Source organism: Stenella coeruleoalba (genome assembly GCF_951394435.1).
Source record: "Stenella coeruleoalba genome assembly, chromosome: 1".
NCBI classification, from domain to species: domain Eukaryota; kingdom Metazoa; phylum Chordata; class Mammalia; order Artiodactyla; family Delphinidae; genus Stenella; species Stenella coeruleoalba.
The window spans coordinates 50,522,775-50,545,420 of NC_137169.1; the positions used below are offsets into that span (position 1 = coordinate 50,522,775).

At 42.0% G+C, this 22,646-nt stretch overlaps 1 protein-coding gene across 3 annotated transcripts in view; it reads right to left on the reverse strand.

Moving 5' to 3' along the window:
• Window positions 1-21,943, reverse strand: part of CYP2J2 (cytochrome P450 family 2 subfamily J member 2) — a gene marked incomplete at its 5' end in the record, with an annotated part of 31,736 nt that extends 9,793 nt beyond the window's left edge. For 2 of the 3 annotated variants that reach the window (XM_079917607.1, XM_079917606.1), the window contains 6 exons: window positions 2,369-2,510; window positions 4,456-4,632; window positions 7,217-7,377; window positions 7,977-8,126; window positions 11,118-11,280; window positions 21,552-21,761. In XM_079917607.1, the coding sequence (XP_079773733.1) occupies window positions 2,369-2,510; window positions 4,456-4,632; window positions 7,217-7,377; window positions 7,977-8,126; window positions 11,118-11,280; window positions 21,552-21,761 (1,003 nt within the window). Of the gene's footprint in view, window positions 1-2,368; window positions 2,511-4,455; window positions 4,633-7,216; window positions 7,378-7,976; window positions 8,127-11,117; window positions 11,281-21,551; window positions 21,762-21,918 lie in introns of those variants that run through there. The other variant, XM_079917608.1, reaches the window with a different exon arrangement.
• Between the last annotated feature and the right edge of the window lie 703 nt (window positions 21,944-22,646).

Below are 22,646 nucleotides of genomic sequence, written 5' to 3' on the forward strand. Positions count from 1 at the left end.
CAAGGGCACCATTCTAGATACAGCAGAGCAACACAATGGAAAGAGCTTGGACCCCAAAAGTGTTCTGCAGAGTCCAGCTTAGAGTTTCTCATTTGAAAGAAAAATAAAACTCCTTTTTTTTTAACTGAATATTTAAAAACTTTAAAAATTGTGGTAAAATAAACATAATATATAATTTACTATCTTAATCATTTTAGGTGTGCAGTTTATTCACATTATTGTGCTACCAATCTCCAGAAATTTTTATCTTGCAAAACTGAAACTCTACATCCATTGAAGAGGATGCCATTTTGCACTTTCCCCAGGCTCTGACAACCACCATTTTACGTTTGCTTTCTATGAATTCAACCACTCTAGATACATTATATGAATAGAATCACACAGAATATGCCTTTTTTGACTGGATTACTTAGTTTAGCATAATGTCTTTAAGGTTCATCCATGTCGTAGCATGTGTAAGAATGTTTTCTTTTCTTTCTTTTTTTTTTTTTTTTTTGTGGTACGCGGGCCTCTCACTGTTGTGGCCTCTCCCGTTGCGGAGCACAGGCTCCAGACGCGCAGGCTCAGCGGCCATGGCTCACGGGCCCAGCCACTCCACAGCATGTGGGATCTCCCGGACTGGGGCACGAACCCGCGTCCCCTGCATCGGCAGGCGGACTCTCAACCACTGCGCCACCAGGGCAGCCCAGAATGTTTTCTTTTTAAGGCTGATTAATATTCCATTGCATTCCACATTTTGCTTATCCATTCATCCATCGATAGTAACTTGGGTTGCATCTACTTTTTTATGCCATTTTAAGCCACTGTTATTTTGGAGCCTCTAATAGAGAAACTGTATCAATACGCTAACTAGGTGGCTTTTAAATTTAAAAAGGACTTCCTTGGTGGTGCAGTGGTTAAGAATCCACCTGCCAATGCAGGAGACACGGGTTCAATCCCTGATCCGGGAAGACCCCACATGCCACGGAGCAACTAAGCCTGTGCACCACAACTACTGAGCCTGTGCTCTAGAGCCCGCAAGCCACAACTATTGAGCCCACGCACCACAACTACTGAACCCCGCGTGCCTAGAGCCCGTGCTCCGCAACAACAGAAGCCACCGCAACAAGAAGCCTGAGCACCGCAACGAAGAGTAGCCCCCGCTCGCCGCAACTAGAGAAAGCCCGCGCACAGCAAAGAAGACCCAATGCAGCCAAAAATAAATAAATAAATAAAATTTATGAATAAAAGTATCTGATAAATAAAAACACAGAGAATTTATAAATAAATTTAAATAAAACCCTGTAATTCACAGTTACAAGTGCATTTTTTAAGTGCATGACTCAGGACACATAAGCATAAATATACACACATATAAAACAAACATTTATTCATATGTATAAGGAAAGAAAGTTTCACGAAAAAGCGTTATCCTTAATACACAGAAAGCACTCTGATTTCCCTAATCTATTTTTTTTAATTTAGGGAAAAAAGTTAGTCTCGATCCACTAAATTGACTTTATGTCCTGTTAATAAACTTTTACCCACAGTTTGCAGAACTGTATCCCAACAGTTTTTATCCTTCATGTGCTTAAACTGTTTTGGGGCCTAGAAAAGGAAAAATGATTGTAACAGTCACTGTCGTCGAAAGGGTTAGTCTGTGGGGAAGGTATATAAATAATGTGTGGTAAGCAAAGTAATGGAGGTGCAGTTAGGCAACCTCTAAAGGAAGGAAATGCTAGTATTTTCCCAGAAGTGTGGGGAAACATCTTAGAGGGGCTGTGGTTGAGTAAACTCTTCAAGCATAGCTAGGAGTTTACCGTGCAGAGAAATTAGGGAAATACATTTTGGTATTATTCTTCTAGGGAAGAGCAGGTGTTACGGCCCAGAGGTACAAATGAGGACAGTGAAATTAAGTGACATACGACTTAATGACGCCCCCATGCAGGGTGGGTAGAGTCGAGGCTGGATGGGCAGAAAGAGGCCCAGCAGAGGCCATGATATACCAAATTGGGGAGTATGAGCATTGTCAACAGGGCAATGGAAGACACTACTTCGAAGGAGGGAGGACTGCGACCAGATTTCATATGTGAGTGGAATGGAACTCTTTCCTGGAACTCACCACAATGTCAGTGGACTTCACTGTTTTCCCCACTGGACTGGGAGTTTCCTGAGGACTGGGACTCTCTGTTATAGTTGTGTTACATGGACCCATCACAATCCTCACAGAAAAACAGAAGAAGGTTCCCGTTCTCAAGTCCACCTGGCCCGGTAACTGTCCTACCTATCTCTCCATCCTACCATGCTACCTTCTGGTCCCACCTTGGGACAGTGTGTTCCAGGGGGCGCCATTCTGACCTGGCCCAGGCCCATCCACTGACGTGCTCACCTTGGATTTCGGGGTAGAGGGCCATGTAGAGCAGACCCCAGCGCAGGGTGGTCGAAGTTGTCTCCGTTCCAGCAAAGAAGAGGTCCAGGGTGCTGTAGATGAGGTTTTCTTCGTGGAAACTTGAAGTAGCACTGCCCTTATGCTAGAAAGCACAATGATTATTGGATTATTCAGATGGTTCTTAGTTGCCACACACAGGGGCCCTCATCCTAGAGAAAACGTGGAAGGAGAGAGCCCAGGAGAAATGACTTTCCCTTTGGTCATCTCAGGAGGCAGAGGCTTATTACTGCAACATCACTAGAGTCCTCCTGCCCCAAGTGCTGGAAGCTTTTATTATTTTTATTATTTTTATTATTTTTACACCCATAATTTTGGAGAATCTAGCATTACACTGGAAAAACAGCCTTGGGTTCCAATATTAGCCACACCATTCACTATCTGTATGACTTGAGCAAGTGAATAAACCTTTCTGTGCTTATATCCTATTTCACAAAATAGAAATAACAATACTCACCCCTTAAGATGGCATTCTGAATTACGCGAGATGGAAAGGACACATAGCAAATTCTCAACAAATGTTTGTACTGATACCAGAAAGAATAACTGAATTTCTCTAAAGTAGAATAATTCTCATATCTCCCTGTTAATCTTTTCCTTTTTAGGTTAAACTTCTCTGGTTCCAACAGCCATTCCTCATGGCACTCCAGCAGCTTTGCCACATTCCTCCAGAAGCTTCAATGCATCAACATTCCTCCCTCTGTGGTCCCACACCTGCACACCATATAGCAAGTGATGTCTCCCCCTCTGGGGAGTAATCAATGCTTCTATTAATGTTATGCCAATCAGGTGAAACAAGAGTGGAGTTGGAAAGAAATCCACATTTCTGCCAACTCTAGGAGAACGAATGAGTAATCTGATGAGTCAAAGATAATGACACAGACGCAGTGACGTGTGCTAACCAGAGGTGTTACTATGGTAAAGGATATACATCCCATTTTGCTTTTTTCCTGTAGTAATATTAAAAAGCGGATGACATGGCGATGAGGGAGGAAGGCGAATGTCCGTCCCATTTGAGACTAATCTCTGGCAACTGACACAGATTCATTTGTGCTCTGCACTGGGAGCTGGGGGAAGGGGTAGGTAACTGGGCACCAGTCTGACTAATGATGAAACAGCACTTATTCTTCCTTTTGTGTGTATCTCCCTCAGATATATGCCGAGGACAGAGACTAGATCATGAGAAGGCAGTATTTGGGCTTTCCAAAGCCCTTAACCCAAATACTGTTAAACCTCTATCTTTATTTCTAATTGTCTCATCAATTAACTCATAAATCAATTCTGAGTTAATGTTATTCCTACACTCTATGAAGTATTGCCTCTATTTTCCTCCCCTGTGGTAGGCTGAATAATGACCCACAAAGATGTCCATGTCTTAATCTCTAGAACCCGTGAATGTTACACGGCAGAAGGGACTTCGTAGATATAGTGAATTAACGATACTGATATGGGAAGATTATCCTGGATTATCCCAGTGGGCCCAATATAATCACAAGAGTCTTTATAAGAGGGAGGCAAGAAAGTCATAAAGAGAAGATGTGAGGATGGTGGCAGAAAAGATGCTACATTGATGGCTTTGAAGTCGGAGGAAGGGGCCCTGCGGCAGGGAGTACAGGCAGCCTCTAGATACTGGAAAAGTCAATCAGTGGATTCTGTCCTAAAGCCTCAAGTAGGAGCCAGTCCCTCCCGCAACTTGACTTCAGCCCAGTGAAACTGGTTTCAGCCTTCTGACCTCTAGAACTGTAAGGGAACAAATGTGTGTTTGTTTGTTTGTTTGTTTTTTTGCGATACGCGGGCCTCTCACTGCTGTGGCCTCCCCTGTTGCGGAGCACAGGCTCCGGATGCGCAGGCCCAGCGGCCATGGCTCACGGGCCCAGCCGCTCCGCGGCATGTGGGATCTTCCCAGACCGGGGCATGAACCCGTTTAAGCCCCATGTTTGTGGTGATTTGGTACAGCAGCAATAAGAAACCAGAATCCCCTCATTTGCTCTTTAAGAGTAAAACTCAGGTAACAGCTCTGGTTTCCTCACCTTTTCTATTTCCTTGAGGTAAGCATCAATGAAGTCTCTTGCTTCAGCAGGATTCCAACCTCTCTTGTGGTTTTCAATCACACGGGCAACAAACATTTTCAGTTTCTCCCAGTTCCTGAAGAGCATTTGGTGGGGTCCAGGAAGGAAATTCATTATCCTTGGAAAGACATTGTAGAGCTGATGGAGAAAACAAAACAGTCATGGAGACAAGGGAGTGCCAGTTTTCTACTTTTGAAGACAATGAAACCACATTCTCTTTCCATCTCTTTTATTTACTTAAATTTAACGCTTGGAGTCACCCCTGACTCTTCTCTCTCTCAACCCTCTTCTTTCCCCTCGGGCAAAGCATTTCAGCTCTCCATCCAAAATATAACCAGTCTCGGACCACTTCGCACCACTCCATCTGCTTTGTCTTCCTTGTACAAACCACCAACATTACTTACCTGGATGCTGTAAAGCCTCCAACAGGTTTCCTGATTCTATCCTTAACCCCATTCCCAGTCTATTTTCCACTGAGCTGCCAGAGGGACCATTTAGCTGTTAAGTTGATTATTTCACTTTTTGGCTCTTCCAATGACTTTCCATGACATTTAGACAAAATTCTACACCATTCTCCTAGCCTGGAGCTCTACATGAGCTGGCCCCTCACCCTCTTGCCACCTCCTCTGCTATCACTCCCTGCCATCTTACTCTCTTTTACTCTTTCAAGTCCAGCCCCATTGGCCTCTGTGAAAACATAAAAAATATTCTTGTTTAGGACACTGCATTTGCTGTTCCTTCCATCTAGAATGGTTTTCCTCTGAAATCTGTATAACCCCAGTTCCTTTAATTCATTAATGTGCTGCTCAAATGTCACCTACTTGGACCTGTCTTACCTGATAATCTTACAGTTAGTAGCACTTCTGGTACTCTCTTTCCATTCCTTTATTTTGTTTTATTTTTTTCTGTGACAATTATCATTAGTATGTGTATGTATATATATTTGGGTGTGTGTGTGTGTGTGTGTGTGTGTGTGTGTGCAAAATGTCTATCTATGTATGTATCTATGTATAATCTATGTATTTATCTATATATCTACATACCTATGTATGTATGTATGTTAAATATGTACGTGTATTTATTTGTCTGCCCCCACTATGATGTAATCTCCATGTGGCTAAGATATTTTTTACTGAAATAAAGTGGTCTTTGAATATATTTTCTCTAATAATACATAGTAGAAAATAGATAGCATAAGGTAATAGAAAGTTGCCTAGATTTTAAGTGAAATAGGCATGGGTTTGACAATTAGCTCTGTTTCTTTCTAGCTATAATACTTTGGTAATAATAGTAATAATAATAATAATAGTAGTAATGATGTGATTTGTGGCTACTGTAGCTGCCAGTGGGGCCTGATGGTTATTTTCATGACTAAATATCATGAGATCTATACTGCATTTGACACAGAGGCAGTAGACTACTATGGGATGTGCTTACATATTCCCATATCTGCTTGCACACATCAGGATGATCCATTTCATCTTTAAAGGACTGCTGTAAAACCTTATTTGAGATAAAGTATGAAGAGTTGTCCATCAAAGTGCCTGGTCTACTTTGGGTCTCTAAGAAATGCTTCTTACCCCTGCCCTACTGCCCCATCCTACCCTCCCAGGATTTCTGTTTCCTGGGAACAGTCAGCCGGGTACCCACTGAACTCCCATGACTTCCTAGGTTCTGTCTTAACAGGAGGGAAGAAACTGGAATAACTGGATGGGCAGCTACCATGGTTAGAAGTGAGAACAAGGAACATTATTCAAAAATAACACTGCCAATAAATCATAATAGCTCACATTCATTATGCCCCTTTAATGTGCCAGGAATCACGCTAACTACTTTATCAGGATTGGTGTGATGGATCCATGAGTCTCCAGCTAAGGATACTTGTTAAGAATAAATAAAACCCTTGGGGCTGATTTTCCCTAGAAGTGTCTTCCAAATCCAGAAATGTGGCTGAGAGGCCAAGAAGCTGAGTAGAGGTTTTGAGAGACTCACAGCACTGCAGGACAAAAGTGGAGAGCACGGCCCACCAAGGAAGGGGTGAGTTTGACCCCTCTAAATCTATACCCTACAAAGTTAAAAGACTGATAGTATCAAGTGTGGATGGACATGTAAGTAGTGCAACCACCTGGGAAAACTTTAAGTATTGTTTACAGGTGTGAATGCAAGAGAAAGGAGTGGATGTGTCCACATGAAGGATTGACAAGAATGTTCATTCCAGATCCCCAAACTGGAAGTCCCCCAAGTGTTTATTAATAGGGAACAGAATAACAAATGGGCATATTCATAAAATAGAAAAGTAAGCAGATATTTTTTTAAAAGTGCAACTAACATAGGAATCTGAAAACAATGTGCCAAGGGAGAGTCAGGCAAAGAACAGTACTTCTGAGGGAGGATGGACACGGAGGGCTAGGGAGGGACATGGAGAGGAGAGACACAAAGGTGATGGCAATATTGTGCTTTTTAAAGAAAAGAACATGGGTCCTAGGTGCACTTCATGTAGTTTTTTACCTTACACAAATGTTAGAAACGTTCTTTGGCTATAGTCAATATTTAACAATATGATGTAAAATACTAAATTCAACAGATTGACTACAAACATGTTTGTGTTAAAGTAAATTTTAAAAGGTTATATGTTAGCTTAAAAAAAAAAAAGGAAGAGCTCATCTGTGTCCGACATCAGCCCAATATCCTTATCCAAGATAGGAAGTGAGGACTGCCTCACCTGGCACCACATTGATGTCTCGAGATATGTGACCTCATCCAGCAGCCTCAGCAGCTCCTGGAACTGAGTGTCCTCGTAGTCAAAGCGCTCCCCAAATGTGATGGAGCAAATAATATTGGAAACTGCATTGTTGATTTTGAAGTGAGGGTCGAAAGGCTGTCCTAGAGGCAGAAGAAGCGATGGATCCTTCAGATTGGTTTCCTTCTCTTTCCCTGAGAGTCTACTCTACATGACATATGACATACTGACTACAGAACCACCTCTGAGACTGTGGCCCCAGCAACCTACACAGGGTCTAACATACAGCAAGCATTCAGTCAATGCCTGGGAAGTCAAACTGATGACCAGGATTTAAATCCAATAATAAGGGCTTCCCTGGTGGCGCAGTGGTTGAGAGTCTGCCTGCTGATGCGGGGGACGCGGGTTCGTGCCCCGGTCCGGGAAGATCCCACATGCCGCGGAGGGGCTGGGCCCATGAGCCGTGGCCGCTGAGCCTGCGCCTCTGGAGCCTGTGCTCCACAATAGGAGAGGCCACAACAGTGAGAGGCCTGCGTACCGTAAAAAAAAACAAACAAAAAAAACAATAATAAGTTTAATACCCATCTTATTCTTAATTCTTGAGCTCCATGAGGGCAGGTCATGGTTAGCTGTTCACTGTTATCCCCTCAGTGCCCTACATAGTGCTGGGTGCAGGACAGGCACGTAGACTCTTATTAATCATGAGCCACAGTTCCCTGCACCTGTCCTATGACACACTCACCGTCCTCCTCTCCTATTGCCTGGATGAGGAAGTGGGTCTCTTCCTGAATGCGCTCCTCTAAGCTCTTCCTTCCTAAACCAAAGCTCTTCAGTGTTGTCAGGGCAAACCTTCTTTGTTCCTTCCACACCTGGCCTATGGACATGATCAAGCCTGGGAAAAAGAAAGCCAACATTATGAAAAGAAAGCCAACAAGAGCCATGGGGGTAATGCATCAGATGGAAGGAAGGAGAAGGGCATTAAGGCGCTTGAAAACTATTCAGAGAAATAATCCCAAAGCAATAGATATAGTGGCTAGCATTTACTCACTGCTTCTAATGCCGGACACTTTAACATTTTTAATGCATTGTGTAATTTAGCACTCACAGAACCTCTCTGAGGTAGGTCCTATCATAACTGCCAACCCTCCCAACAATTTTGTTGATAAGGAAACTGAGGCACAAGGGATAAAAGGAAACTCCGCAAGGTCTCAGAGTTAGTAAGCAGCTGAACAGGCATTCAAATTCAGTTCTGCCTAACTCCAAAGCCCATGTTGTGATTACTTGTCACATAAGTAACTGTAAGTATTTATGTTATGCAACATACTAAGAATGCACTTAGGGATTAGACAAAATCCATACTCATAAGGAGGCAAGGCCTTTAGGAGACGTCCTGTCTAAGCTGGACCTTAAAAAATAAATGAATCAGGGGCTTCCCTAGTGGCGCAGTGGTTGAGAGTCCGCCTGCCGATGCAGGGGACACGGGTTCGTGCCCCGGTCCGGGAAGATCCCACATGTCGCGGAGCGGCTAGGCCCGTGAGCCATGGCCGCTGAGCCTGCGCGTCCGGAGCCTGTGCTCCGCAACGGGAGAGGCTGCAACAGTGAGAGGCCCGCGTACCGCAAAATAAATAAATAAATAAATGAATCATTCAAGAGCATGGAAGAGTGAAAAATCTATGCAGAAAGAACAACACAGGCAAAGGAAAAAAAAAACATCTTGGTGTGTTCAATAGATGATCATTTATTTCACAACACAGGTGAGGCCACGCTTCCTTCATTTCTTCACTTCCAGAGCACTCTTCAACTCCTTCTAATATCTGCCTTTGGCCTCTACCACCTCAAGGACATGCCCTTCCCTGCTGTCCAGTTCAGGATCCTTTTCAACGTCATCTTGATGTGTCAGCAGCATGAGACACTTTTTTCTTCTCTCTTTTCCCAGGACGTGACACTCTCCAATTTTCCTCCTAATTCTCTGACTGCAGAGAACTTACCATATCTTTTGTTAATTCATCTTCTATTATATTTCAAAATGATCTAGTTCTCCATTCAAGTTCTGCAAGCCTCTTCTCCCCTTATCTGTGCTCCATTTTTGGGAAGATCTCATTAGCTCTTTCTGTCCCTCAGCTCCAGACATACATACAAGTGTCTGTTTGACTCTGCTGATTTAAAGGCATTTCAAACTCAGCATTTCTATGACTGAATTCATGATTGCTCCATATACAACACCCCACCCAGGCCAGCCAACACCTTGCCCTCCTCCAAATATTCCTCCTTTCCTTTACCTACCCATTTGGGTGTCTACCTCAATACCTCATTCTCTCTCTGTCTAGGTCATCATGTCTTATTGGATTTGCCTCCTGAATATCTTAAATCCATATATCTTCATGGCCACTCTCCTGGCCTAACCTACTGTACTGTCATTTCTTGCCATCTCCCTAGTTCAAGCCACTACCTTCTCTAACCTAAAATGCTGCAACAGTCTCTTGCTCCCTTTATTCCATTCTTGACATTGCAGCCTAAAGAAGTCTTTAAAATGTACCACGTAAGTACGATGATTCCTTTCTCTACTGAAACCGTTCAAGAGCTTTCATTATTATTAGGAATAAAAAGCAACATCCTTAACAAGGAGATGCATGAACTACTCCTGGCCAAACTCAGCACCTTCATCTCCCTTTAATTATCTCCGTTTAATCCCTGTGCTTCCCACACTGGCCACCTTTCAATTCCTCAGTTCACTGTCGTTCCTCCCACCTCAGAGACTTTTCATACTCTATTCCCTCTGACTGATTGCTTCTTCACACTTGTCATTTACTTACATTAGCTTTTCCTGAGTCTCTGAATTAGATTAGATAGACCTAAGAAGTGCACCCTGCTCTTATCTTCATAACAGTTAAGGCCTGAAATTATTAGAGTAATTGATATTGTTTTCATGAATGGAATGTAAGTTACAGAAGAACAGCATTTTGTCATTCTCCTCACTGCTCTGGCACTGGTGCCTAGCACTGGGCTTCACATGGCTGATAATAAATAGAGTGAATGGATGTAGAGTTAATGGATGAAATATTTCAAAGAGGAATTGAGAAGCACCTGAAAAATATGGTGCTTTGGTAGAAGAATAAATCTGAGTTTTTCATTTAGATTTTTAAATGTGTTCGTTTATTTAATGATCATTTTAAGTGTTCATGCCAAACTCTTCTAATATAGATGGAAGGGTTAAGATACCTTGTGGGGCACAGCCTTAATAATAGAGCATAAGGAACTAGAGGCAAGAAGGGATTACATCATCAGCAGGAGGAAGCAGATCCACGTCCATTTTCCTAGGGAAGAGACCTGAATGGGACAGCAGAAAGAGAGCGAGAACGCATTGCCTTTCTCAAAAAACACATCACATCACTGAGTGATGTGAATACTTACTAATTAGAGCTGCTAGAGTGGGTTCATGCAGGTGATGCAGCTTCTCTCAAATCCCTGACATTAGCGCTAACCCTGCCAGGTGTCTGTAACAGGGAAATGTGGCCACTCACCTTCTTTTAAATACTTTTTTTTTTTTTTTTTGCGGTACGCGGGCCTCTCACTGACGTGGCCTCTCCCGCCGCGGAGCACAGGCTCCGGACGCGCAGGCCCAGCGGCCACGGCCCACGGGCCCAGATGCTCCGCAGCACGCGGGATCCTCCCGGACCGGGGCACGAACCCGCGTCCCCTGCATCGGCAGGCGGACTCTCAACCACTACGCCACCAGGGAAGCCCCACTCAGCTTCCTTTAGGGGCAGGAATTTTATGATGGGCCTGGTCCCTGGGAGTGTTGGAGAATTACAGTCACAAAGGTACCTTTCACAGATTACAAGAATATCAAATGCACACATCTTATATTAGTCAAGAAACTTACCATTTTTCTTAAAAACACGTTCTCGAATAGGGGTTATAGGGCGGTTCACAAACTTTTGCTCCTGGTGGACAAGGACTTCTTTGATTAAGGGCAATCCAGTTATAACAACTGAAGGCAAGTCACCGAATTCCAGGCTAAAAAGGTTCCCATATTTCTTCACAAACTGAAAGATAGTAAAATAGTCACAGAATATGCACATGTCTGTGTGTCCAGGTATAGAGGGTTTGTGTAGCTGTGGGAGCTTGGATGGGGGGAGGGGGTGCCTGTGTGCACACCTGTGTGTGCACTTAGGTCTGATGGTCTGATGGGGATGTTTCTACCTGTTTCCATTTCTCCTCCTCTCCATTAGACTCGGGCTGAATCCACTACAGGACATAGACATTCCTTATAAACATTCATTCATATATGTTCAACTTCCTCGAATTGAGTGAGTATCCACCCTTAGTCCTGAGAATAAGGCCTAAAGATTTAACAAAATAAACAAGGTCTTTAGCTGCAAGCATCTTAAAATCTAGTGAAGGGAGAGAATTCATACATGTGGCTCACCAGAGAAGGCTGGGATATGTTTAGTGAACGTGGACTTCTTAGTAAATCATATCTGTTTAACCAGGAGAGAATGTCCCCTTCCTCAACATGTTCTAGGTGACAGAAAATTCATTATAGGGCTGGGACCGGGTATGGAGAAGAGCACACTAGTTCTGGAGCCATGTGCAAATCTTAACTCTATGGTTGACTAGCTGTGAGCTCCAGGGAAAGTCGCCTCACTTGTTTGGAGCCTCAGCTATAAAAGGAGAAAATTATTCTTCCCTCAAAGGGTTCTGTGAAGAAGAATGAGAGCAGTGATGTGAAAGGCACTTTGTTCCCTGGTACCTGGCAGACAGCCACTCGAGCCTCTGGGGAATGAATGGGCTCTGTGTGCAAAGGGATATGGAAGCACTTGCTCATGTGACAGACAGGACAAGAGCACAGGGATGATGTGCGAGAGACAGGAGCTGGTGGTCACAGACAACCACGTCTACTGGGTGCCATGATAAGCACCTTTCACATTTTATTTCATTGACCTCACAACTACCCTATGGTAGTAATGATTTTCCTTGTCTTTCAGTAAGAAAAATGAGTCCTAGCAGAAGTAACTTAGCCAAGGTGACAAAGCTATTGGGTGTTGGTGAAATTTGCCAAGCATTATGTAAGATTTAAGAACAAAGCCATGAACCCGAGATGGTGCTTGGACTTTAGAGTTTAGTGGTTGTGACAGAATGAATGTGAGAATGAGGGTGAGGGAGCTGGGAGAGGAAGAGTGAGACAGAGAGAATGGAAGAGTGTGTGGGTGTGTCAGGAGTGTACACAAATGTTCAGGTATGTGCAAATACGCTTGGACCGCAGTCAAGGGTCATAAATCAAAGTCTTCCCTGACATGCTTACTCAAGAGAGGAATCTAAGTAGACCTGCCCATTCCTGCAGACTGCAGGGCTGTGTCTTACTAAGGCTGTGGTATCAGACAGAAGTGCTCATTTCCTCCAGGTATCTGTGGCCCCACCTCCCCAGCTGCCACTCACTTATGCTCGCCCATGTTGCCTCAAGCTCCCTGGACTGTGTCACCCCTTCAGAGCAAATACTATTGATTTAGTCTCATTCCACCACCCTGCTCCCATATGAAAGACCAAGCCTGAACTCCATCCTTCCATTGTCTTGTTGGTCTACAGTCTTCCATCCATGTTTGTTCATCACTAGCACAGTAAGTCTGTCTTGCTAGAAAGAGCAGAGCCAAGATTCCATCTTAGTCTGGTCTGCCTCTAAAAGTGCACGTCCTGTTCTAACAAATGGCAGGAATGGGTCTATATAAATCAAGAATTTTTATTCCATCACGCTGAATGCCTGGATGAACTTCTTAGGTTTTACAGAAAGGATTTCTTGACTATTTCAGAATATACAGTAAAAATACTTTTGGAATGGCTGAAAATCTCAGGTTAAGCTAAAGGACTCCTAACTGACAATGTATGCAACCTGGAATCTCAGCTTGTTCTTGGAGGGGACTTGGCGCTCCAGTAGTGTTTACTGAAATGAACTTCTACAGAGTTTCACCTCTTACCAACTCTCTGCCCACGTATATTTCTAGTCCGACAGAGCTACATCAAACGTTTTTATGGCATGATCAACTGCGTAAACATGGATACATCAAAGGACCTCCTGCAGCCCTGGTACCAACAGTGGTGATATCTACCAATTCTTAAGTAACCATGCCAGTCATGTGCCATGTGCCAATGGCTTTACTTGGAGGTAAATGTAAGTCCCAGTGTCATCTGAGAAGTAAAGTAGAGAATACATTTTGATGTACAAAAACAAACAAGTTCTTAAGAAAAAGACAGTGTAAGGGAAAAAAAAAGAGGTTAAAAATAAGGTTGTTCAGCCTCCTACACTATTGGTGGGGATGTAAGAAGGTACAGCCACTATGGAAAACAGTATGGAGGTTCCTCAAAAAAACTAAAAATAGTGTTGCCATATGACCCAACAATCGCACTCCTGGGCATATACCTGGACGAAACTATAATTCAGAAAGATGCACGTACCCCTATGTTCATAGCAGCTCTATTCACAATTGCCAAGACATGGAAACAACCTAAATGTCCACCGACAGATGAATGGATAAAGAAGATGTGGTGCATATGTACGATGGAATGCTACTCAGCCACAAAAAGAATGAAATAATGCCATTTGTAGCACCATGGATGGAACTAGAGATTATCGTACTACGTGAAGTAAGTCAGAAAGAGAATGAAAAATACCATATGATATTACTTGCGGAATCTAAAATATGACATTACTGACACAACGAACTTATCTACGAAACAGAAACAGACTCACAGACATAGAGAACAGACATGTTGCTAAGGCAGGGTGTGGGAGAGGGATGGTATGGGAGTTTGGGGTTAGCAGATGCAAACTATTATGAATAGGATGGATAAACAACAAGGTCCTACTGTATAGCACAGGGAACAATATTCAATATCCTGTGATAAACCATAATGGAAAATAATATAACAAAGAATCTGTATATATGTATAACTGAATCACTTTGCTGTACAGTAGAAATTAACATAGCATTGTAAATCAACTATGCTTCAATTAAAAAAAAGGTGGTTCAGGAGGCTAAAACAGGCTTAAAATCAGAAATGAAAATAGAAAGATCAAGAGAAAAGGAATAGCACAGTAGCTATAAAAGGCAAATAAAAGTAATAGGTTACAGGAAATTTCATATGAACGATAAGTATTCCAAATGTAAGATGAAGCACTTAAATAATAAAGTAGAGCAAAATAAATGTTTAGAATAAAAAAAATTAGAAGTGGTGAGTTAGTGAGACAAGAGACTGAACCATGAGATATAAAGTTGAGGAAGATTCTACTTAATTTAAGTTCTTAAACTCAAAAGCCAACAGAACAAAGACAGGAAAAAATAAAACGGAAAAAAGGAAGAGTGTATCAATTCTTATTCCCACTAGCAGTAGGTGAGAGGGTCTGTTCCTCTGAACACTCACCAGCACTGAGCTCTGTGCTCAAGGAGCTAAGATTCTCTCTCACTTGCTAAACTGTATTTTAAAATGTGTCACTCAATGCATTTGTATTGCTTTTATAGTTACAAAGCGTTTCTATCCAATAAAGCACCAAAAAGAAACCTAAGGACATAGGGAATAAAGTTTCATAACACTTCTTACACTTTTTAAGTCATAAAATCCTTCAAAAATCTAGTATGTCATGGATCTGGTAAAGCAAAACCCTGTACACATGAATACATTTATGCATAGATGCAGTTCACCAGTCCCCTGGGGTCTCTGAACTCCTGCTAAGAATACTGCTCTCACTGGTAGTTCTTGGGGTTATGCTAGGTTTCTGGGAACAGCCTGTGGAAATCAAATTCAGTTGTCAGGCACCTTCTGACATTGCTATGTTATATGTGAGGGCAATACAGAGATCAATATGCTATGGTGTTTTCCTGAAGTGTCAAAGCCTCTCGGGGAAGGCTGACTACAGAAAAAAACTAACGCACAGTGGAAGATGATATATGTTATAATGCTGAAGCAAGGGGCATGACACTATTGAAAGAAGAGAAGAATTCCACTCCAGGTACGGGAGAAAGCTTCTAAGAGGAGCTGATATTTGGGCCAGATTGTAAATGAAGGTGTGGGTACCTGCAAAAGGATATGTGTTGTGAAGGCAAAGATTTTAGGCTGTGGGAATAGCATACACCAATGCAAAGACAGGAAAATGTGGGCTTTCAGGAACAAGTGAGCTCTCTTTTCTGACGGCAGTACAGGTTCATTAGAGAGCACTAACCCTGTGGTTGGTCAAGGCTGGGTGCTGGAGGTACAGGTCCTTAATCTTAAGATGCCCCCAATCTAATGGAGCATACAGATAAGTAACCAGTTCTTATTATTACCATTCTGTACAATAAATTATTAAATGGGGGAAAGCAGGAAGCACATAAGGACACCAAAGGCTAGGATAGGTTTCTGGGAAAAAAATACCTTCTCATTTGTGTACAGAGAGGGGAAACAAGCCTGGCAAGGTAATGTGAGCTAGACCAAGGATATACAAATGTCAAGTGAAATATTTTGGATCTTGTTTTGTTTGCAACTAGAAAACTGAATAGGAGAGGTAAGGGCAGTGAGTGCTTAAGAACTTGGATTTTTGAAGTCATACAAATCCGTTTATATCCAGCTTCTGCTTTCACTTTCTATGTGATTTTTGGTCAAGTTATTTAACTTCTCTGTGTCCCAGTTTCCAAATCTATAAAATGGGGGATATTACTAATTCCCATCGTTGGGATGGTGGTGATAAGTAACCATAATACTAAAATAAATAATAAAATTATTTATTGTTATTGATATATTTGGGAGTATATTTTAGCAAAAGGACTCTGGTTAGATCTGGACAAAGGAATGGAGGGGAAGTGGCCAGAGAGTGGATTAATGCAGCCCATTAATGCAGCAATCAGGCCAGACAAGGTATGCAACCTCAACTGGCTTTTCCTTGAGTTTGTTACTATAAATTTTTGAAGAAAGGAGGAGGGTGGTAGATATAGAAAGAAGCATCAACTATGTGCTAGGCACCCTGCCAGTAAACTGATATTCATGAACTTGTTTGATTCTTATAATAACCCTACAATGTATTCTTTGTTTTCAGAAAAAGAAGCACAGAGATTTAGTGCCTAGCTGGTGGTCATAAATTTGGGCTCTTCCTAACTCTCTCTGTATGTCTCATCCTTAACTGAAAGCATGAAGATATTCTCTCTCTCTCCTTCTGAGTGATGAAGCTCCCTAAATATTAGCTGGCCACATGACTTTCCAATCAAAACCACATTTCTCAGCTTCTCCAGGTGTGGCCAATGGGACGTAAGTAGTGGTGATGTCTGCATCTTCTGGGTCATGTCCTTAAAGGAAAGTTGCTTCTCACCGCCTGCTCCTTTCCCCTTTCCATGGACTGGAACTCATACATGAAGATGTTGTAGGACGAGAGCAACATGATAGAAGGAACTGGGGTTTCTGGATGACCTTGTGTTACAAAGCCGCCTTCCTACCCTGGTCTTCCTGCCTACATCTGAACTCGCTTCTGAGACAGAAATAAATTTCACTCTTTTTTTACACCACTGTATTTTGGGGCCTTTTTATTACAAGCAGCTTAATGTATATCCTCATAATACATTTATCCACCTTATCTACCATTCTCCCACTTTAGTCCAATAAGATTTTCTCTTATTTAAATACATGCACATATAGCTGTGGTAGAGGAAGTTTAGAAAAAAAGGGGAAAAACAAGAATGGTTCATGGTTCCCATCATGCCATACAAATAGGCCAGTTTCTTCACGGCCCTCTCACTTTGTTTTAGCTCATGTCACTTCCTCCCATTTAAAAATCTCCTGTCCACTTTACTCCATATAACCATTTGCCTAACATTTCTTTCCAGTTCAGCCAAATTTATTTCAACATTCTATAGAGGTTATCCCCAGGGCTTCCCATGCACAGTGATCCCACCCTATGATATCTCATTTGGTTACCAAAAGTTTATACACACATTTCATCATACACTGTCTTGTACTGTGCCTGTCATATAATAAGCACTTCATAAACGTCTGTTGGATAAATGAACCCCTGGATAAGTCAATTATCCTCTAACTACATCTTGAAAAGTCAGGTAGCATAAGTCAGAGAATAGGTTTATGAGTCAAATAGTCCTGCGTCCAAGTCCTTGTTTAATGTTATAGCTGATAGGTAATGATAGGTAAGTAAAGATAGATAAATAGGCAATGATAGGTAGTTAATGATAGGTACTTAATGTTTCCAAATTGCTGGAATGTAAATTTAATTACAACTAAATCATACCATTTAACTCCATTTTTTTTACAGCCAAAAATATTTCATTGCAAACCTATATAAAATAAAATTTAACACTTCTGGTGAAAAATCTTTGGGCCAGAGATAAGACCCTAGCCTCAGTTTCATCCCTGGCCAGTTTTATGACATGAGGCAAATCATGTAACCTCTTTAGTCATATCTATCTTAATGGTAAAACAAGGGCACAGACAAAGTTTCTGATTCCAGACAAGAGTGAGTAAAAGGATCTCATTTTACTCCTCCTCATCATCATGATACTGACACATACAAAAAGTAACACCAATAAAACCCTGTTCTCTGTAGTCAAAGGACCAGATAAAGGGTGGTCCACCAGGACAGAACATTTCAACCTTTCTACCTTCCTTTTCTGGAGACAAATACCATAAGAGATGTGACCCTCCCACATCCTAATGAGGGGCTACAGCAGTGAAGAAGATGCATGGAAACTTGCCTTCATCCTACCTTTGCAATAAGGCGGTGCCCCTTCCCTGCTGACTCTATGAGCTGAATTGTGACTATCACCCCTGAACTGCAGTAAAGAGACTCCTTGAAGTAGTCAATGGGCAAAATTCTGATTTCTACCATTCCATAAAAATAAGGAGGCACCTGTATCCCATGGAGATGATATGGTTAGATTACTGACTTCCCCCCACTCCCAGTAAGAAAGAGGCTACCCTACTCAGAGGGGCCCCAATCTTTTGTCCCCATCCTCATTCTCTCCAGCCTGCACTGATGAGAATGTGGGTTGGAGTCCTATGGGAGTGGACAACACATAAGTGGGGTAGACCAGTATAGTATTGCAAAGACTTTATAACCTAAATTGACATTTGAACCACAATCCACAAAAGTGAACATTCTGAATATCAACAGATTGACTATCTGCTAAAATAAAAGATTTACATAGAGTCCAGAGTCACATAACAAAATACACCAAATGTCCAGAATATAGTCCAAAATTACTCATGTTACCAAGAACCAGAGAAATCTCAAATTGAATGAGTTGAAACTAATACTGAGATGATAAAGATGTTGGAATTATAGGATAAAGATTTTAAAACAGCTATTGAAAATGTTTCGATAAACAATTATACTCTCAAAAAAAATTTTAAATAGAAAATGTTAACAAAGAACTAGAAAATATACATAAGAACCAAAGAAATTTTAGAACTGAAAAATACAATAATGTAAACAAAAAACTCAATAGAGCAACTCAGTAGCAGAGTGGTAATGACAGGATAATCAGTGAAATTGAAGACATCAATAGAAAGTATCCAATCTGAACAACACAGAGAAAATAGATTGAGAAAAGATAAAACAACTGAGCTTCAGGGACTGATATTAGAATAACAAAAGATCTGTCAGTTGTGCAATCAGTGCCAAAGAGTACCAGAAGGAAAGGAAAAAAACATGGACTTGAAAAAATATTTGAAGAAATAATGGCTGAAAAATTCTCAAATTTGGTACTAGAAAAACGTACAGATTCAAGAAGTTGTGAGTGAACCCAATAAATCCAAAGAATTCAACACCAAGACATACAATCAAATCTCTGAAACCAATAAAAACAAAGACAACTTCTTGAAAGCATGCAGAGGAAAACAACTCATTACTCATGGGGAACAACAATTCAAATTACAGCAGATTTCTCAGCAGGAACTAGAAAGGCCAGAAAGAAGTAGCACAACATTTTCAAGGGTTTAATAAAAGAAACTGTCAACCTAGAATTCTATATCCAGTGATAATATACTTCAGAAAAGAAGGTGAAATAAAACATTCTTAGATGAAGGAAAGCTTAGAGAATTTTTTTGCCAGCAGACCAGTTCTAAAAGAATAGCTAAAGAAAGTTCTTCAGTTAGGAAAGAAAGAGCAACAGAAAGGGTAAATAAATGGGTAAATACTGTAGACTAATCTTCTCTTCTTGAATTTAACAAATCATGTTTGACAGTTAAAAGAAAAATTATAATACTGTCTGAGGCGGTTCTCAATGTCTGTAGAGGTAATATTTAAGACAAATTATATATTATAAAGTAGGGGAAAGTAAAAGGACCTAAAGAGTTTTAAGGTGTCTGTATTCCACCTAAAGTGGTAAACTGTTGATACTTATTGCAATAAGTTATGTACGCACAGCATGTAATCTTTACAGCAAGCACTTAAAAACAATACAAAGAGATATACTCAAAAACACTATAAATTAAAATGGAATTCTCAAAAAATGTTCAAGTGACCCACAGGAAGACAGGAAAGGAGAAACAGAGGAGTAAAAAACAAAGTGAAAAATAGGAAACAAATAATAAATTGGCAGATTTTTGTTTTAACAAATCAATAATTACATTAAATATAAATGATCTAAATTCACCAATCAAATGTCTGATATTGGCAGAATGAAAAAAATTACCCACCTATATGTTGTCTACAAGAAATTCATTTCAAATAAAATGGTATAAGTAGATAAAAAGTAAAAGAATAGAGAAGCATATATTATGCAAATACTAATCAGAAGAGAACTGGTGTGGTTATATCATATCAGATGAAGTAAAATTCAGGCAAAGAAAATTACCAGAGATAAAGAGGGACATTACATAATAAAGAGCCAATTCACCAAGATGACATAACAATTTTAATGTGCATACACCATCTAAAAGAGCTGCAAAATACACAAATGAAAACTACCGGAACTGACTAGAGACATAGAAAAACAAGTAATTATAGTTGAAGACTTCGACAACCCTCTCCTAGTAACTGATAGAATCAGTAGACAAGAAGTCAACAAGGGCTCAGAAGAACTAAAGAACGCAGTCATTTAATTATATCTAATTGACATACAATATAGAACACTCCACCCAACAACGGCAGAATTCACATTTTTTTCAAGTATGCATGGTGCTGTATCTTGGGTCATAAAACCAACCATAACATTTTTTAAAAATTGAAATTATGCAAAATATGACCTCTAACCATAATGGACTCCAACTGGAAATCACTAACAGAAAGAAAACAGGAAAATCTCCCAATATTGGAAATTAAACAACACATTCATTAAAGAAGGGTACAATTTAGGAGCCTAATTTTAAAACTCTGTAGACTAATCCTGTACCAAATGTGTGTTTCTCCCAGAAAGTGATAAAAACCTTCTCCATCTGAATCTGAGTTTGTATTATAGGCTTGTGTTTAAAGTGCTCCAGGCATTTCTAGGGAAACGGGAACTATTATTTGTTGGGCACCTACAATAAGCTGTATTAACATTGACCATTCACTGTTTTATTTAATGTTCACACCCACCTATCACAGTGTTGTCTGTCAGCAAGGTACCTGTGCTGAGAGGCAGGGAAGCAGCTGAAAATGCTTGAGAAAGTGCTGGATGTTGAAGGGAATTCTAAGGAATTCAGAGTGGCCACAGTTACGCAGCCCTGATGGAAGATGATTATAAAGAAGTGGAAAGAGGCTACAGCAAGATTTCCAAGTGGCTCCCTAAGGAGTCTGAAAGCTGGGAAGCAGCAAGAAGCCTTGAGAAAGCCTAAGCAGAGGAATGACATTTTAAAATGATTACTTTAGTGAGAGTGGATTGCAGGGCGAGGAGGCTGAATGTGAGGGGCTCAGTCCTTGTGGGGATGGGAGCAATTCATTTGAAAAGTGGTGAGGATTTAGGTAGAAGTATCACCATTTCACACATGGGAAACGGAGCCTCCGAGAGGAAAAGTACCGGATTTCCCCCCCCCCCCCTCACCAAGGATAATAATATTAAAAATACAAAGTGATTATAGTATAAATACAATGTCCCAATAATATGTAACAAGACACACAGTTAAATGACTTAAAGAACATATCGTGTCTGGTACACTTAAATAGTAAACAGTTAACAAAATTTCATCCCTAGAAGTGGAATCATGCTGGTTGCTGGTGAGGAGAGCGAGGCTCAAAGTTACCCGGGTGCCCGCTTTAGCCTCAGAGCCCACAGCCCCCGCCCCAGCCTCCCGCCCTCGGTACCCGGAATGGCCCTTGTCCTGCAGATCAGGGTCAGGACGCGGCCCTGGCACCTTCGCCCACTCCTACCCTCTGAAGCGACAGGTGCCCCTTCTCAAAGTCCAGATGGAAGAAGTTGCCTACGAAGGGCAGGCGCGGGGGTCCCGGCGGGTAGTTCTTCGGGCGCCGCCTTTTGAGGAAATCAGCAAAGAAGAGAAAGGCGACGGCCCCCAACAGGACAGTGCGGGGACGGAGAACGGTCCAGAAAGCAGCCGCCAGGGAGCCCACCGCCGCGAGCATGGCGGCGACCTCGGCTCGCTCTTCCGCGGTCTGATCCAGCGAAGGTCCCGGAGGCTCTCAGCCTCTAAGCTGCCAGCACTGCCCTCCTTCCCCGCCTGCCCCCGGCCCCGCCCCGCCCCGCCCCCCCTCTCCAACCCTCACTCCGCCGCGCCCCTACCCTGGCCCGCTAGGCTCCCGCGAAGCCTGGTCTGCATGACCCGTCTGGGCTCTTCCTCAGGCCGCGCCTCCTGCCGCGCCCCCAACCCGCCTCCACCCGGTCCTCTACTCCCCTCTGCCTTCTCCCAGCCCGCCTGCCGCCCACCAGATGCCTGTGGCCGGATTCCTGGGAGAACAGCAAGGGTCTCGGAAAAGGCCTGGCTACAGCGTTTTTATTAGCTAGTTAGAGAGCCTGTCTCTCTGTGAGACCATCGGGGCTCTTGGGTTTATGTCATCGCATCTCAGAGAGGGCCGCGGACACTTGAGCTCTGTGTTTTTCTATCATCACCGTCTCACCAAAGGACTGGAACCGCGCCTGGTAATAAAATAGGAAGACAGCAGCACCTGATATTTCCTGGGCGCTTACTATATGCCAGACTTCCTTAGATGAATTGCTTAATTCTGACAAATTTATGCAGATACACTTCGTTCCATCTTGCAGTTGCAGAAACTGAGACAGAGGTTAATATCAAATACGTGGTAAATAAATGAATCCACCGGTCTGCAGCACATTTAAAGGAGGCCCTGTATTTGTAACTGTTTCGAAGTTTAAGAAGCATTACATCAAAGCTCTAGCACTGAGGCTAGTCTTTAATAGGTGCTTAATGAACATTGAAGGTAGGTGTCTTAGTCCTTGTCTTTTTTGGTTTGCTTAGTGAGATTCTTCCTCTGAAGCCTCAAGATGGTGTA